This window comes from Osmerus eperlanus, chromosome 16, assembly GCF_963692335.1.
Source record: "Osmerus eperlanus chromosome 16, fOsmEpe2.1, whole genome shotgun sequence".
Taxonomy (NCBI): domain Eukaryota; kingdom Metazoa; phylum Chordata; class Actinopteri; order Osmeriformes; family Osmeridae; genus Osmerus; species Osmerus eperlanus.
Genome location: NC_085033.1, coordinates 10,816,032 through 10,832,103, shown reverse-complemented (window position 1 = coordinate 10,832,103; position 16,072 = coordinate 10,816,032). Strand labels below are relative to the sequence as shown.

Here is a 16,072-nt window from a genome sequence, read left to right as displayed (position 1 = left end):
TTTAGCTAGTTCCGTGATTGTAACGCAAGGAGTAACTGGACTGTTAAAAGTTTTTTCTTATTAAAATTATGGTTGTGAAATGTGGGATAGTGGTGTGCCTATAGTGTTCGTGTGACGTGTTGGAAATGTGTCACTATATGAGACGCAGGGATTGATCAAATCCGGTCAAAATGCATTCACTTGACGTGTTACTCTGCAAATAGCTCAAATGTTAGCTGGAAGTTATGTGGCGTATGGTCTATATCAACAGAACAAATATCACTGCCTCTAAAGCAATATTTCAACGCTAGTTCCCAATAGTTTAGTGCTACTGTAAACAACAGTAAACTAGCTACTGGTACCTGGTTATGGCTTCCCCACTCGGAGGAGTCTGTAACACCAGAGGCCAGGTTTGAAATCCAGCTGCCCGCACTTAGGCCTATGTCACACTTCTTTAAATTGCTTGTATTGTATGAAGTGAATATGTTGTAGTTCTTCCCGTGGTGCTGGCTTCAGCTGTAGAATGTGATACAAGACTCAACAAAGGACTGAGGTGAAGAATATGTAGAATGATATGGCTTAGCTGAAATCCTAAGGTTTCCTTAATTGTGGTTTGAAAGTTCCAGCATCAGCTATGGTAATCCATGACACATTTCTGCTCATGGCTGCGTATTTCATCACGCAAAGCAAACACATTAGATACATTAAAACCTAAACATGCAGCTCTTTTTGCCCTATTCTTAAGGGAGGTAGCCATGTATCCAGATGAGCCCTGAGGTCCCTGTTAATCTTCATTATCCTTCTTGGCTCATATTGATTGTCTGTCCAGCCCACTCCCTTCTTTTTCCTTCACCTTGTGGAATTGCCTGTCACTTTCCTCGAAGTGGTTACCATAGCAATAGACCGTTTGATCCAACCACAGGCCGAAGTTCTGATGGCTGAAAAATAGTCCCCGATTAAGAGAATGCCCTCTCTCTCTCTCTCTCTCTCTCTCTCTCTCTCTCTCTCTCTCTCTCTCTCTCTCTCTCTCTCTCTCTCTCTCTCTCTCTCTCTCTCTCTCTCTCTCTCTCTCTCTCTCTCCCTGCTCTCTCACTTATGAGTGATGTATGTGAGATAGGCATAGCTGGATAGAACAGAAAGCCACAAGTTTTATTAATCTGCATGAAGAAGAGCTATGGACTCTCCATATAATGCTTCAGGACATGAGACCAACTGCGGATTATTATAAAGGCAGTATCATAATATGTTAGGTAGTCTTAATATCCCTGACAAGAATACTTTTACTGTCAATCCTTGCAGAAAAACATTCAGAAACAAACTGTGTGCTGCCTGCAACATTCCAATTAAAGGGCCTGAAAGTCCCCGCAATTTGACAGCCTAGAGGCCACAGTTAAACATCACACTTTCACATCACATATCAACTAGAAATATCTCATTTTTCAGTATAAGAATGTATACATTAAAAAAGGAAAATGGTTTTGGTTATTTCACAAATTAAAGTCAAAGTACCAACAGTTTAATGTGGATACAGGATTACTATCAGTGTGTGAGAGAACAAAAACAACATAACAGCTTAACATTTTTGACCCGCTAATAAGGGTTATGACAGTGTGGAATTCTACCCTTAACTCGGTCTTGTTTTAGAACACAAATGAAGTCGTTTTAAAACACGATCAGTTGATCTTTGAATTTCAAACTGTCTGGATTTCTTTTCACAAAGAGTTCTTTGTGAAGCCGACTGATTGTTTGTAGTAGCTTGTTCGTTTAGACTGAGAAAATTATGGTGTGTTTCTGATCCTCGTTGCAAAGAAAAAAATCAGTTATGATATGTAGGCCTATCTTTCAAAGTCAAGAGAACCAAGATGGTGAAACATCACAGATGTCTCATATAAGTGTGTCCTAACTTTAAGGCCAAGTGTTAACTGAGTGCTGCTGATCTTTCTGTGTTTGCAGACTGAAGATAGCGTACCCAAGTTGGTGACTTGACAAAGTGTCATTGGAGACCAAGAGGTCTGAGGCAGAGTCTGGCTCTGAAGCAAACAGACTCTTTAAATCACACACTTACACAACAAATATACAATCTTGCAAATTGCCCTTTCTTTTTCTTTCTCTCTTTCTCTCTATTTCATTCATTTATTACTCTTTAATTAAGGGCATTATTGATTCGAGGTGAGGTCATGTGGCTGGACTAGAGTACGCAGTGGGACACACAACCAGTGTGATTTATATGAATGAAAATAGAGTAAATATTTTTGAAATGCGTCAAAGGAAATGGATCTTGGAAGTGGCAAGCAAAAAAGTTTTTAATTGATATCACTATACCAATACAAACTTTGGAGGTCAAAGGCAGCTGGTTACCTGGGGATGGTCATTGTATGGTAACACAGTGAATAACCTGAACAGGATCCTTTACTGTGAAAAGGATGGTCTCTAACGACACTGATTCAGATGATATGTTCTTGGTGACAAGTATCTTTTTTTCTTATTCTTTCTCGTACCTGACCTCTGACCTCTGTGCCTGACCTCTGTCCCATGTGTTGTACATACCAGCAGACTTTAGATTTTGTCCTAATTTGAAAATATTAAAGTATTTTGCGTCTGTCTTAAGACTCTTAACATAGTTTAGGGATCAGGATTAAAAACCTTGTGTTAATTCTAATCCTAACATTTTAGCAATTCATTCCTGAGGCCTACTTCTAGATTGCTTTAAATAATGGCCTTTTCTCTGAAAGTAAAGAAAGATATAGTTCATCAGACACAGATGTGATATTACAGAATGGAGATATACTGTATTGTATGCACAGTGCTTGTTACAATGTTGCTGTCATAGGAAATAAGGGATCCTTTTGGCGCTATATGATGTTCTTTCTAAGCATATGGTACATTCACCTTTTGCAAATTGTACTACTAGGCCTGCATTTTGAACTATTTGAATCACAAACATAATTGTTGTGTTGGGTGTCTTTACAGGGCTGGCTCAGAAATGTAACAAGTGAGTGAGTTTTTTCTCACTTACATGTTATTTTTCAGCAACCAATGTGAGCCCGGGACAAGCAAACGTCAGCAATCAGACTTGGCAAAACTCTGCCTTCCAACAAATCTATGGCAAAAGAGGGTAGATTATGTGGTTAGGGTTTCCTAACACTTTTCTGCTTGGGGCAAATCTCTAGGCTGCTACACCAACAATTGCCCTACAGAAAGAGAAAAAGTGTGACCCACTATGGGGTGTAAAGCCACAGATACTGTCCACGGTCTGACTTTGGTAGTTTGTACCTGTCTATCAACATGGCTGTCAGTCTGTCTTCCTGTTTTTATGCCTTTCAAGTTCTCTGTTGGTGATTCTTTGCCTGCCCACCCACTGATAGATCTGGTTGCAATCCTGCCAACCTACATGGCTTTCTGTCTATACCTGTCTGTCTGACTTTCTGTCTGACTGTGTTTCTTTCCACCTTTCTGACATTCTGGCAGTTAGTTTACCTTGCTTGTGTGTCTTCATGTCTGTCTGGGTTAGGGTTAGGGCAAACCCATTTCCTCTAAATTCCAGATACATGAAGATGCTGTGAAACATGGTGGATGGAGCCTAGGCATCAATCTGATAAAGAGCTGGGTGGGTGTTAGCTTAACAATCTATTTGAATACCAAGTAATTTGTCAAGCGAGCCAATAATCCAGTTCACTCTGTCTCCACACACTGATGACATACCGGCTTATAAGAAGGAAGCCAACTCACTCATAATCTTCCACTAACGCGTGGCACACCGTCAAAGCGTCTTCTCTCATCTCTCAAGTAGCCCACTATAGCAACACCCTGCTCCAATGTGCGCGCAGGGTAACGCAAGAGAAGTGTCGGATACGGCACCTGCCTCAATAGCGCTTGTATAGACTTGACTTCACTTCGAAAGGAGTTAAGTTGAAAGAAAGGGAAAGAAGATTAACAAGTAGTAACAGAGAAGACGATAAACTAAGAGAAAGGATATACAAGATATCGATAAAAAAGAAAGAAAAAATCTAACGGACGAGATGCTGATAATTTTAAGAATAGCGCTCGTGGGATTTGTCTGCCTGTTCCTTGCATCCGCTGGGTCTGCCTGCGGTCCAGGCAGGGGGTATGGGAAAAGGAGACATCCGAAGAAGCTGAAGCCTCTGACATACAAGCAGTTTATTCCCAACGTGGCAGAGAAGACATTAGGGGCCAGTGGCAAATATGAAGGAAAGATAACTAGGAACTCCGAGAGATTTAAGGACTTGACTCCAAACTATAACCCTGACATTATTTTCAAAGATGAGGAAAACACTAACGCTGACAGACTTATGACACAGGTAGGATATTATTATTACATATTAGTGAATAGCCTACCTAGGCCACAAATCCGCTAGTTTGAGGCATGACATGGGTCATCATCTTTTATGATTTTATTGCTTTTTTAGGTTATGACATCCATGTGGTGCCATTTATTGTAATGATGTCCTATTTTATTTAGACATGAATCAGTGTAAAATAAATACTTCGTAGAGCGTATCGGGTTGTTGCAGTGAACCGTGATGTAAGTCTGAGGTTAGGTTTATCGGAGCATGACACAGTGGATGCGTTGCGCACGAGGGCTAATGTGACCGGCTCTCGGTAGTTAATGGAGCTATAACTTTAATAGGCTGCCCTGTGCCCATGCATCTCTTTCTTTCTCTTTTTCCTTCTGTGTCTGTGTTCACACTCACGCTCGCACGCACACAAACTGGCAAGTCAGGCGTGCAGCAAAGGCTATTGATCCCGGAGGCATCTGTTCCGATCAAAATACAATGAACATATAGGCCTATCGTTCGATTTTAATGCAAACGAAACAATATTCAGACACAGATTATGTTCATAAGCTATTTATCAATGATACAAAAATGAATAATCGATGCATGATACAAGTCACGCATGTTCTATCGATAATGCAAATAGATGGCCTTATACTCTCGCCTTATATAGCCTAGACCATCTGATTATTCGAAAGGCCACGTACATTTTCAACTTTTTTGTTGCTTGAATCAGTCACTTGGCAACCTAAACCTGTTTTTCAAATTACTATATTAACCTAGGCTATCATGGTTTTTTATCAAATCTATATTTATCCTAACCGACAACTGTGAAGCACTAGCCTAAGATTAAACTTTCACCATTGCTACTCAAACTTTTGGTGGTGACCAGAACACTTTGGAAGTTGTCCTTTCACCTGGACATCTCATAGTCCTACTTAATAGCCTACTTGTTTGATTGGGGTTAACTAAGAGTAATAGTATAAGATATCGTGCTTTCACGAAATAAAATCCGTTTTCCGTGACCCGTTTTTCCTTTTCAGAGATGCAAGGACAAATTGAACTCTTTGGCTATTTCAGTCATGAATCAGTGGCCAGGAGTACAGCTCCGCGTGACAGAGGCTTGGGATGAGGATGGACACCATTCTGAAGAGTCCTTACATTATGAAGGGCGCGCGGTGGACATCACCACGTCTGACCGGGACAGGAGCAAGTACGGGATGTTGTGTAGGCTCGCAGTAGAGGCAGGGTTCGACTGGGTATATTATGAGTCCAAAGCCCATATTCACTGTTCTGTGAAAGCAGGTAAGTGGTTATTTTCATTCATAAATGATTGAGTGTCCTCATGTAGTCACACTAGACTACTCATAGCCTATGCCAAGTTGCCTTATACATGAATTATTAAGAATAATTAAAGAGGCTGATAATTACAACAACATATACGATCTTCATTTTATAGTCTAGCTATGGATTAAATCTACTTTTATAAAGTTAAGACTACTTCAGGCAGGCATAGAACACCTATTTAAACGTTCGATGAGATACACATTTGTTCATCATCTTTAAATGCATTTTAAACGTTAAACAGTAACAGTTTGCCTTTTGTATGATCAATAAATACTTTTTGCAAACGAATGTTTGCCTACTAATGTTCAGTTAGTTTTCGAGATAATCTATTTTTGTTTCGTTTTGTTTCCACACAGAAAATTCCGTGGCTGCCAAATCAGGGGGCTGCTTCCCAGGATTTGCTTCCGTTATTCTCGAGGATGGTCAGAGAAAGATGGTGAAAGACTTGAAAGTTGGCGACAGAGTGTTGACAGCGGACGATGAGGGAAATATTGTTTCTAGTGAATTTCTCATGTTTATCGACCGGGATCCAAAGACAATAAGAGAATTCTATGTTTTCGAGACAGAGGAGCCTCGTAGTACACTAAGATTAACACCTGCACACCTTGTTTTCGTCACCAACAACGGCACAGGCAGCGACACGACAGCTGTGTTTGCCAGTAACGTAACACCTGGGCAAAAGGTGCTCGTGGTGGACGACGCTCTGGAACACCTGAAGGCAGTAACCGTGCAACGGATTTTCGTAGAGGAATATGAGGGGTCTTATGCCCCAGTAACCTCGCATGGAACCATCATAATAGACCAAGTTTTGGTTTCATGTTACGCGGTGATAGAGGACCACAAATGGGCGCACTGGGCCTTTGCACCGGTCCGGGTTGGTCACGAGTTCATGTTCTTAACTGGCCTATTGAAGGAGCGCGAGTACCCTCCTACCAGAGATGGAATACACTGGTACTCGGACATTCTATACCACATGGGAACATGGCTGCTGGACAGCAACAATTTCCACCCTCTAGGAATGTCGAAAAGTTGAAAAATCAAGCCCTAGGCTATATATTTTAATTTCAAAGACACAAATGTGTATAAACTTTGGACCACTGGTCCCAGAAACTCATATTCATATCGTATTTATTCACGTACGTAGCTTAGGCTTCATTCATGAAATTTTTGCCTACTATGAACAGTTTGTGAAGAATCATTTTCTTAACCAATTTAACCAACAGTTAGGATGACTGTGCAGTGTTCAAATGTGTTCTGAAATCTCTTCAAATGTTATACGATTGTTATATTTTCATGGTTGAACAAAGTAGATATGGTCAATAAATTATATTTTTATACACTGTAAACCGTAGGCATACTTTATCTGGTTAAGTAGTCTAACATCCGACAGTTTCTAGACTATTTCCAAACGTCAAATGGGGCTGACTTGCGCTGACCACGCATGTAATTTAGGCTACACGATCTATAAACCTTTTAAAACGATGCTATCTATTCTGATAATTCAAGTGTTATGGACAATGAAATAAGTTTACAGGTGATTGGTCCCTTCTTTACAGCCCCTCTAATACAGGTTTGAACCTCATGTAGGGTTCGTTTATAGATTGGAACGGGGTATCCTGCCTTTAAACTTGGTGCAAGGGAGGCCTCTGGTGGCCATAGACCAAATAACAAATATTTCATCGAATTTTTGTCAAACGGCCCAATTATTACAAGATGTGTATGTAAGATTTTGATATTCATGCTGGCAGATAGGAAAGCTATACCTACGACTAGACACAACTAAAATTGAAATTCTGCTTTAAAAGGAGATTCCACTCCAGAGTTGTAAAGGTACACGCTAGTCATTTGACACAGAATAGGCCTACTGCTGGCAGTTGGAGGCAACAGATGTCTTGGCAACATCTTAATCCATAATTTACACAAATCAATAACTGCTTATCCCTGACCCATGCAAATGAATCAGAGTTTCAGAATAATTCTCAACCCCCATCTTCTATTAGACAGCAACGAAAGCCACCCAAGCAGAACCAATAGCCTAAAAGATCTACTGAACATTTCTTTTTAGATTTCTGTATGCTGTTGTTACTCTGGGCTTCTCACAAAAATCTAGAGCAAGGTAGTGTACTCATTTGCATTTGAAAACGGGAAAATACTGTGTTTCAGATGCATGCCTTAAATTCAATTAAACTAAACTTCTTCAACATGTTGACATGTCACATGCATATTTCAAAATTAGCTGAATGTAGTCGTATTGCCGCAACTGCCGAATATTTCAGATACTGCGTTGTGCAACATTCACCACAAGGTGGAGATGTTCATTACCGATAGACGTTCATAGAGAAATGTCGGTAAGGCCCTATTATGCTAAATACATATTATGAATGTATTATATTAACTATCAGACCAATTATAATCCAACAAAGACTATGTTGATTCATATGGTATTAGCTCAACCCAACAGCCTATATAGGCTAAAGATAACATGAATGGGCCAATTAGCGGCTAGAATTTGGCTACCACTCACATTTTGCTTACTTAATTTGAAAAGTTTCATGTTTTAATCAAATATGCATTGATCTTGAATGTTAGGCTACTGTTAATGTCATGAGTTTTCAACCTGTATGCGCGTTGGACATACAGGAAACAGAATTCGCCACCAGAAGGGTTAAACTCACCTGTTTTCACAGTAAATTGCACTGATCGTATCAACCTTCTCGAGGATAAAAGGCGGGCTGACAGCGTGAGCGTGATGCACGCGGGGGCAGGTTTGACCTACCTGAATGGGTCCTACTGAAGTCAGCAGGATTTTCAGTCGAACACTGGCAGTTGATGAATAAAGCCCTTCAATTGACACAACACGGACGGGCGAATGTCCGCTGGTCTATCCCCTAGCTCCCTCCCTCTCACACACTCGTCTGTTTGTCTGGCACCGGGCGGCGCACGGCCCATCTGGCCCATCATGGCACCGCCGCGCCCCCGCACAACGACCTGCCGCGAGAGCCAGGAGTGTGCTGAGCCAACCAATTTAGTTTGCCCTTCTGGCGTCTCGTGATGTTTCAATACATCAGAGATAAGATCATCTTAAACGGATATTCAAAGGTCATTTTTGTGGGCCTAACACATTTTTAGATTTGTAACTGAGATGGGCATGTCTATCTCTCCCCCCCTCTCTCTTTCTCAGTGCTTGTGTGTGCATGTGTGTGCTGTTTACATGGACTAATTATTGTTAGCTCACAGAGCTAAAGCCCAATTCATTAGCTCTTGTATCTCCGGTTTTATAAGTTTATGACTTCCAGTGCAGTCCCAGTGCAGTCTGACCTTCCTTTGCTATATGGCCTATCCTCCTCTGACTGTGCACCCCCTACCTGATCTTTAATGAGAAGGCCCTGAGCACTATCACACCACAGGACTCCATGTAAGCATCCACACAACCCCACTACTAACTCCACACGCAACTCTCAAGCCATATCCATTCACGCACAACTCTCTCACATACCACATCGCCACCTGATAAAGCTCTTTCCCGTCACCACATGGTTCAGTGGTCCAGGGTCTGGGAATGAAGTGTGTAGACGTTTTCACGATACATTTGGGGAAGGGATGTCATTTCTGTCTGTCAGAAACATAAGCTATCTAGAATCCTTTAGAAACATTCTCTTAAATTCTATTGAGCCATGTGAAACAGATATACTCACCTGGCATACAGCATAGTTTAAATGGTTTAATCCCCCACCCTTATGAAAAACCCATCACACTCCCTGATAATTCTAATCATATCATAACAAGAAAAACATATCCAGTAGAGACAGCTTGTGACTCCCCCCCCCCCCCCACACTCTCCTACTCTCACCCAGGGCTTGTGTTGTCTGTGAGACATGTATCATACCTGATGAAACATTAAAGACCTTTATCTGCTGCTACTAAGCTTCTCAATATAAATCCCCGGTAATGGCTGAGCTTTCTTTATTCTTCACTGCAACACACACAGATGCACATACACACACATACACACACGTACACACACAAACCCACACATACACACACACAAATAATAATTGCGCACCTTGAGGGGCTGACGCATATTGGTGTTTACCTGAAGGATATTTGCTACTCTAGAGAGGGAAGGAAAGAAAAGAGAAAAAAATAGAAGAAAAGCAAGGAGAGAGGGAGGAGGGGCGAGATAACATTGTTAAAGGCTGCTGAGACTGACAGTAGAACAGAACAAAAATGTCCCTAGGTAGCATCCTTACTCTGATCTGCCTCTCAGCAGCCTTCTACCTCCATGTCAGGAGAAACTCCATTGATTTGTCTGTCTCTGGTTATTTCCCATCACAGGGCTCCACGCTCCACCACTCTGAAGACTGACATAATGTTATCTTCATTGCCAGTCAAACACTGCCAGCCTCTTACTTATCAGGCTTCCAGACAACAATGGCTATTAATTAATTTGGGGACGTTTGCATACATTGACTTCAAGCACCAAATCCAACATGTAAAATCTCATCATCATCTCTATATCTCAAGAGAGGCTCTTTTGTTTCAGTAATTTGTTGGTAAGAGGATTATTTTTTGACGATGGTCCTTCATAAATCACAGTATATTTTAGGATTACGGATAGTTTACAATGATCTCCCGGTAAGTAATTGAGAGAATGAATGAGGGTGAAGAAGCAATGAAACATGAAGAGTGACCCAGGGAGCTTGAGAGTGACTGAGATGGTTAGCGGATGAGGAAGTACATGAGTGAAGGAGTTTCTCATAGGAGGGTGAGCAAAGCATGAATGCATGTGAGAGAGAGGCATTGCATATGACTGCATTGTCTTGAATATAGCTTTCAGTTCCAGAGGCAGGGGGAGACATGGCTGACAGTCGGCATTGATTGGCAACCCCGCCCACTGAAAGGGCTCTGACTGGGTTTATTGATCTATCTCCAACGCATTGTCAGAGCTCATCATTGGCTCTAATGATAAGGCTCTGAATCAGGCCCTCGACCTTGGACTGGACGTGCTGACGGAACAGGCCACTCACATCACCAGCCTCAAAAAGCACGTCCCCCAGAGCACACTGAGGACCACTGACTGCTTCGGGCTCTTGGAGTGCAATTCTTGCCTTCAATTAGTGTATATGATGATCAGTCAAATACTAGCACTTTAGTATATTTCAATGGAATTTATACAACTATTGTAGATACATAACATAGTGCATTTTCTATAAATCAGGAATGTCTATTTTCCTTCCATTTCTGTGGAAGTTGGCATGCAGACTGGGCAGATTGACTTCGGGTCATCAAAAGGACGGGGACTCCTCCTTGACCTTTCGAACCCCCAGATTCTCCCTGGCACTCAGGGCACTGACAGCGTCTTGGCAGAAGCTCCTTGGATTGGTGGAGGATAAAGGGCACCCATCCAATAATGGGCATTCCCTTGGCAGGAAGAAGGAAGGACAGCCCGCTCCCACACTGTTAGTGAGGCCTGGTGACCCCAAATTGCAACGTTTTAGGGTGTGAGCGGCTGTCAGGGTGTGTATGTTTCTGTATCTTTCTTTACTCTCAACGAAGAGTCCTGTAAAAGCTCTCTCAGTCAGTGTGGTGATTACTTTAGAGCAGCAAAGCTGTTGTTTTTCTGCACTAGAGGGCAGTATAGATCTTACCTAACTGTGGGACATGCTTGTGTTCTTCGGCATTGCAACGACAAAATTATATTTTAGACAAGGGACAGAGAGAGGCTTGCCATGTTGATCAGGGGCCAAGTCCAAGTGCTCACCCAGATCTTAGCCAGGGACATGGGCAATAAAGCTATATGTTTTGCATGTTTTTATATTGGGGTTCATTGCCGAGGAAACCCATGTGAGCACGAGGAGAACATGCAAACTCCACACAGAAAGGCCCGGGAGATTACCTACCTGAGCACTGGATGGAAGAGACTGGCTCCGGGGCCTGTCAATAAACCCCGTGCTGTCCTGGGAACCGTGATTCTTGAGCGGCAGAGCAGTAGACGAGGAGGTAGAGGGCAGGAAGTAAACATGAGGCGCCATATTGCTCCCTCTCTCTCTCTCTCTCTCTCTCTCTCTCTCTCTCTCTCTCTCTCTCTCTCTCTCTCTCTCTCTCTCTCTCTCTCTCTCTCTCTCTCTCTCTCTCTCTCTCTCTCTCTCTCTCTCTCTCTCTCTCTCTCTCTCTCTCTCTCTGATGCAAAGTGACAAGTATGCTTCTGGTGGCACCTTGGGTGCAGGACGACACCCCACAGGAGCCCCATGTGTTGCTCCAAAAATGTGAATATATGATTGAATACACAGACATTTGTGCTTAAATATAAGACAATGGTTGCCTCACTGTTTAAGCTATGTTTTATCTCAAATTCAACTGGACTCTCCAAGGAGTATGAGATGTGTAATATACAGAAATAGAGTAGAGAGAGAAAGAGACAGGGAGGGAGCGAGAAAGCCTCAGAGTGTAACCTAATTTTCTCCAGTCCCTCTTAGCAGTAATAAGCTTGCCCCCATAATGTGTCAATCAGAGCCACCTGATACCCAAACAGGCAGCCTGCACTACCTGCTTGAGCCAGACAGACCTGGCAAACACAAAATCACCCACACACATTTATGCACACACATCATGCGCGCACCCACACACACACGCACAAGTGACTAACTAACCATCCCTTTACTGAATCAGTGCTCTACCACACAAATAGATTTTGAGATTTTTCTCATCCACTTTAGCATTGAGAATAATACAATAACAATAACAACAATGACTAAATCCAATGTCCTGGCAGTTTTTCAGAAGAAATAGAGAGGATGCTTAACAAGAGCTCTTTACTGGAACATCTTACTGTTTGTGCCCATTGGTGGGGAATAGCTTGGTAGGCAAAACCCCTGACCTCTCATCCTTACAGAAAATATGTGATTAAGCCTCAATCAAAATCATTTTCTTCATCCTCTTCATCTTTTCATTCCCTTTTTCCCCAAACGGAATAAATCATTAAATCCCAGAAGCTCATATCAAACACTGCCAGTTGTGGAGGCAGGGGGTGGCCTATCAATGTTTACCTTCTCTCCAAACAGTGTTTAGCCATGGCAGGGTGTTGTACTCACGTTGTGTGTGTGTGTGCATGTGTGGGCGTGCGTGTGTGTGTGTGTGTGTAGACAGAGAGAGAGAGCAGCTGCTACTCTCTGGGTGTCTCTGGGGACCACAGCAGGCCTGTGTTTGCTTTGTGAGGCACATCAAGGGCACACCAATGAGAGGACGAACCAAACCTTTGGACACCCCTCTCAGAAAGACACATGCACTCAGGCAGGGACACGGTCTGAGACCAAAACAGAAACACAGGTACAAGGACAGAGACAGATACCAAGACACGGACACATACGCACAAAGGCAGACACAGACTCCCACAAAGAGAGACGGATACATGCACACTTATACAAACACACACTGATACAAACCGAGAGATGATAAAAAAAAAAAAAAAAAATGACTAAATGTAAAGCAATAGTCACAGGTAAAGGAAAAGAGGAAAATGCACGATGATAAATCGTTTGAGGCTTGTGCTACAGTGGGACCTATAATGCCAATCTAGTCCGGCTATTGGCATCCATGATTAGGTTGAGAACCACACAGACCATCATATATACATGAGACACCCCCGGGGCAAGGGTATTGTGTGTAGATTGAGCCCGTCGTGGGGGCGAGACAGTGGGGGCACACTTTGGCCTGTGGTGCTTAAGAACCCCCTGCAGCTGTCTGTGTGTGTTACTGCTGTGATGCAGGATGAGGCCGTAGCACACACACACACACACACACACAAATTATGTCTGGGTGTGCTTCTGTGATGGAAGACGAGGCCAGAGCTGGAGAATGCTCAAGAGATAGGACTGTTATTAATGACTCATCAGTGGATCGTCAGTTGACAGACAACCACACACACAGACACACACACAGACACACACACAGACACACACAGACACGTGCACACACACAGTCACATGTAATGATTCCGCTGGTTCTGTCTTATTTATGTATCATGCTTCTTTTGGCAAACATTAGCCAGCCAAATGAACATGTCTCTGTCTATGTCTGGTAACATATAGTACAGTAATGACCCAGTACATATCATTACTACCATGAACCCTGTCACAGGATCCCAATGAGCACATCCACAGCCTTTGAAGGAAGCTGCAGAACCATGACATGCAGTAACATCCCAGCCAGTCCTCTGTAGTGCGTGTATGTACCTCCTAGACCAGTCAGCCGCCAGTCTCAGGGAAATGTTAGGGTTCAGTGATACAACATGAGTGTATTCATCATTCAAACAGGGAATGTAGATGTTGACTACTCAGCCATGGTGCAGCAGCAGTCAAACTCCTGCAGTCCTCCAGTCTCACACACCCGGAAGGAAGAAGAGTCGCTCACCTTTTAGTTAAAGTCAGTCAAGATCTGCAGATTTAGATAATCTGGATGACAGTCTGGTGTGGGATTAAGTGGGAAACATTGAGCTGTTTCATGTGATTGAATCGTCATCAATAAGATGTATTGCAAAAAGTGGATGTTTATGTCAATTTCGTACGTGAAACGTACGTGCAACAAAAGAAATGTCCACCAACATTGTAGCCCTGATCATCTGCTTGAGTTTTTTTATCAACCCTCACTAGGAGTAAGAGCAACTAAATCTCTGACGAAGGCACAATTAAATTTCCAGTCATGGGCTCCAGTCGTGGAGCTGAGCCAAGTCATCCAGCATATAATCCTATGTATCAACATGGATAAGAGAAGACAAAGGCTTGGTTAATTGGCATTTTCAAAAAACAAACTCTGACTACATTCACAAGGACATGTCAACAGAAGGATGGAAGTTTCCTGAAAATCACAAACAATTTTGACAGAGAGGATGGCAAACATGGCGTCTGCCACTTGCACACAGCAACGAACATAGCGCCCAGGCTGTGGTTTGTGGCATCTGTAGTGATTTGTAGATATACTATGGTACAAGTCTCTTTAAAGTTCATGCCCTGGCACTATATTCTACGTTTAGGATGAAGTCCATGCAACGAGGACCAAGTAATACCATTCAAATCAATAACACAGAAGTAAAAATGGGAAAATAACCTGCTTTAGTGAAAATGTTGTTTGAATAGTAAGTAGAAGCTTGAATTCATAGTAAAAACACAGCACAATATCAAAATTGACAGGCAATCTTCCCTAATGCACTGAATCAGCAATTACATCCTTGGTACTAAATGTCAGATTTAATTCCACAACCTAAAGTAATGCAATGATTTCACATGACAGCTCCAATCGGTGAGTTTGGAGCTCTGCCCAAAAGAAAGAAGAGACTGTCACATAGGGTTAGAAATGAAGACAAAATAAAAAAAGGTTTTAAATCAAACAGAAATATTTAGCAGGTTTTTGTTTTAAGACTCATGTGAAGTCATAGGTAAAAACATTTATATACCTCTATTGCTCTCTATCTATGCATTATTTTGTCATAAATGATTTGAGGGGTTTTCATTCAGATAATCACCATTTTTGGTATTCACAGAATACACAATGAAAAAAGTAAAAGATGGCATTTACGTCAACAGACCTGCTTTAGGCTGTCACATTTGTATTGACACCAATCTCCCTCTACGCCCCCTCTCTCCACGCTCCACTGCCACCATTGCTTCTCACCCACCCCCAATCTCCTTCTCTGCCACCCCTAAAACTCCCCCCTCACTCACCCTAAACCCCCCCTCTCCTGCCCTCCCAATCTCCCCCCTCTGCCACCCCCACAGCTCCCCCTCACCACTCCTTCATTGCTCCCTGCCGATTCCTTTTTGTCCCTTCATCCTAGACACAAACAATATGGCTGCTATAGCCATGGATGCTTATTACAGGCTTATTACATCATAACAATAAAATGTGTTCATAAAACAATTGATTACATTTCTTCTACTTTTACAAACAAAACTTGAGAAGTGACTTTTGATGCTCATCAATGTAGAGAAGTGTCCTCATGTTGACTAGAAAATACATTTGATCTAAGGGACAGGAAGGAGGAAGTGACACATCTTTATCTCTTGTGTCCTTGCTTCCCATCCTGATAACCATGTAACAGAAAATAAATCGACCACAGTTGACAAATCTCACTCCACCATCTCCAGGTTAATTTAATTTTCCTCTGAGAGCATAAAAACAAAAGTTCAGAAGCAGCAATTATCTCATCACATTCAAGCCTCCTTATGCCTTTCCAAAGAGGTCAATAATCTTTTCACCAATGTAGAACTCTATCAGATTTTCAGTCCAGTCTGGATAGAAGCCCTTGTATTACCTGTCACTGATAATTGGCGGTGGATATCTTCCACACAATGCCTGTTTTCAAAAGAGACCTTGCTCTCAAGGTCAAAACTGAACTTGCCAAGGAGGATGGTCAGAGGAAAGCAGACTGCTGACACACTGTCAGCACAAACTTTGTC

At 42.3% G+C, this 16,072-nt stretch overlaps 1 protein-coding gene across 1 annotated transcript; it reads left to right on the top strand.

The window, feature by feature from the left end:
- The first annotated feature begins 3,810 nt into the window (after positions 1–3,810).
- On the top strand, positions 3,811–7,787 carry shhb (sonic hedgehog signaling molecule b). Its single transcript, XM_062481292.1, has 3 exons — positions 3,811–4,298; positions 5,318–5,579; positions 5,978–7,787. The coding sequence occupies exons 1-3, from the start codon at positions 3,999–4,001 to the stop codon at positions 6,652–6,654; spliced, it is 1,239 nt and encodes a 412-aa protein (XP_062337276.1). The 5' UTR covers positions 3,811–3,998; the 3' UTR covers positions 6,655–7,787.
- The last annotated feature ends 8,285 nt before the right edge of the window (positions 7,788–16,072 follow it).

Bases quoted from the DNA above. Each gene is read 5' to 3' on its own strand.
- shhb (XM_062481292.1), top strand. From the start codon at position 3,999: ATGCTGATAATTTTAAGAATAGCGCTCGTGGGATTTGTCTGCCTGTTC. The intron at 4,299-5,317 runs GTAGGATATTAT...TTTCCTTTTCAG, and splicing joins CTGACAGACTTATGACACAG to AGATGCAAGGACAAATTGAA. The intron at 5,580-5,977 runs GTAAGTGGTTAT...GTTTCCACACAG, and splicing joins TCACTGTTCTGTGAAAGCAG to AAAATTCCGTGGCTGCCAAA.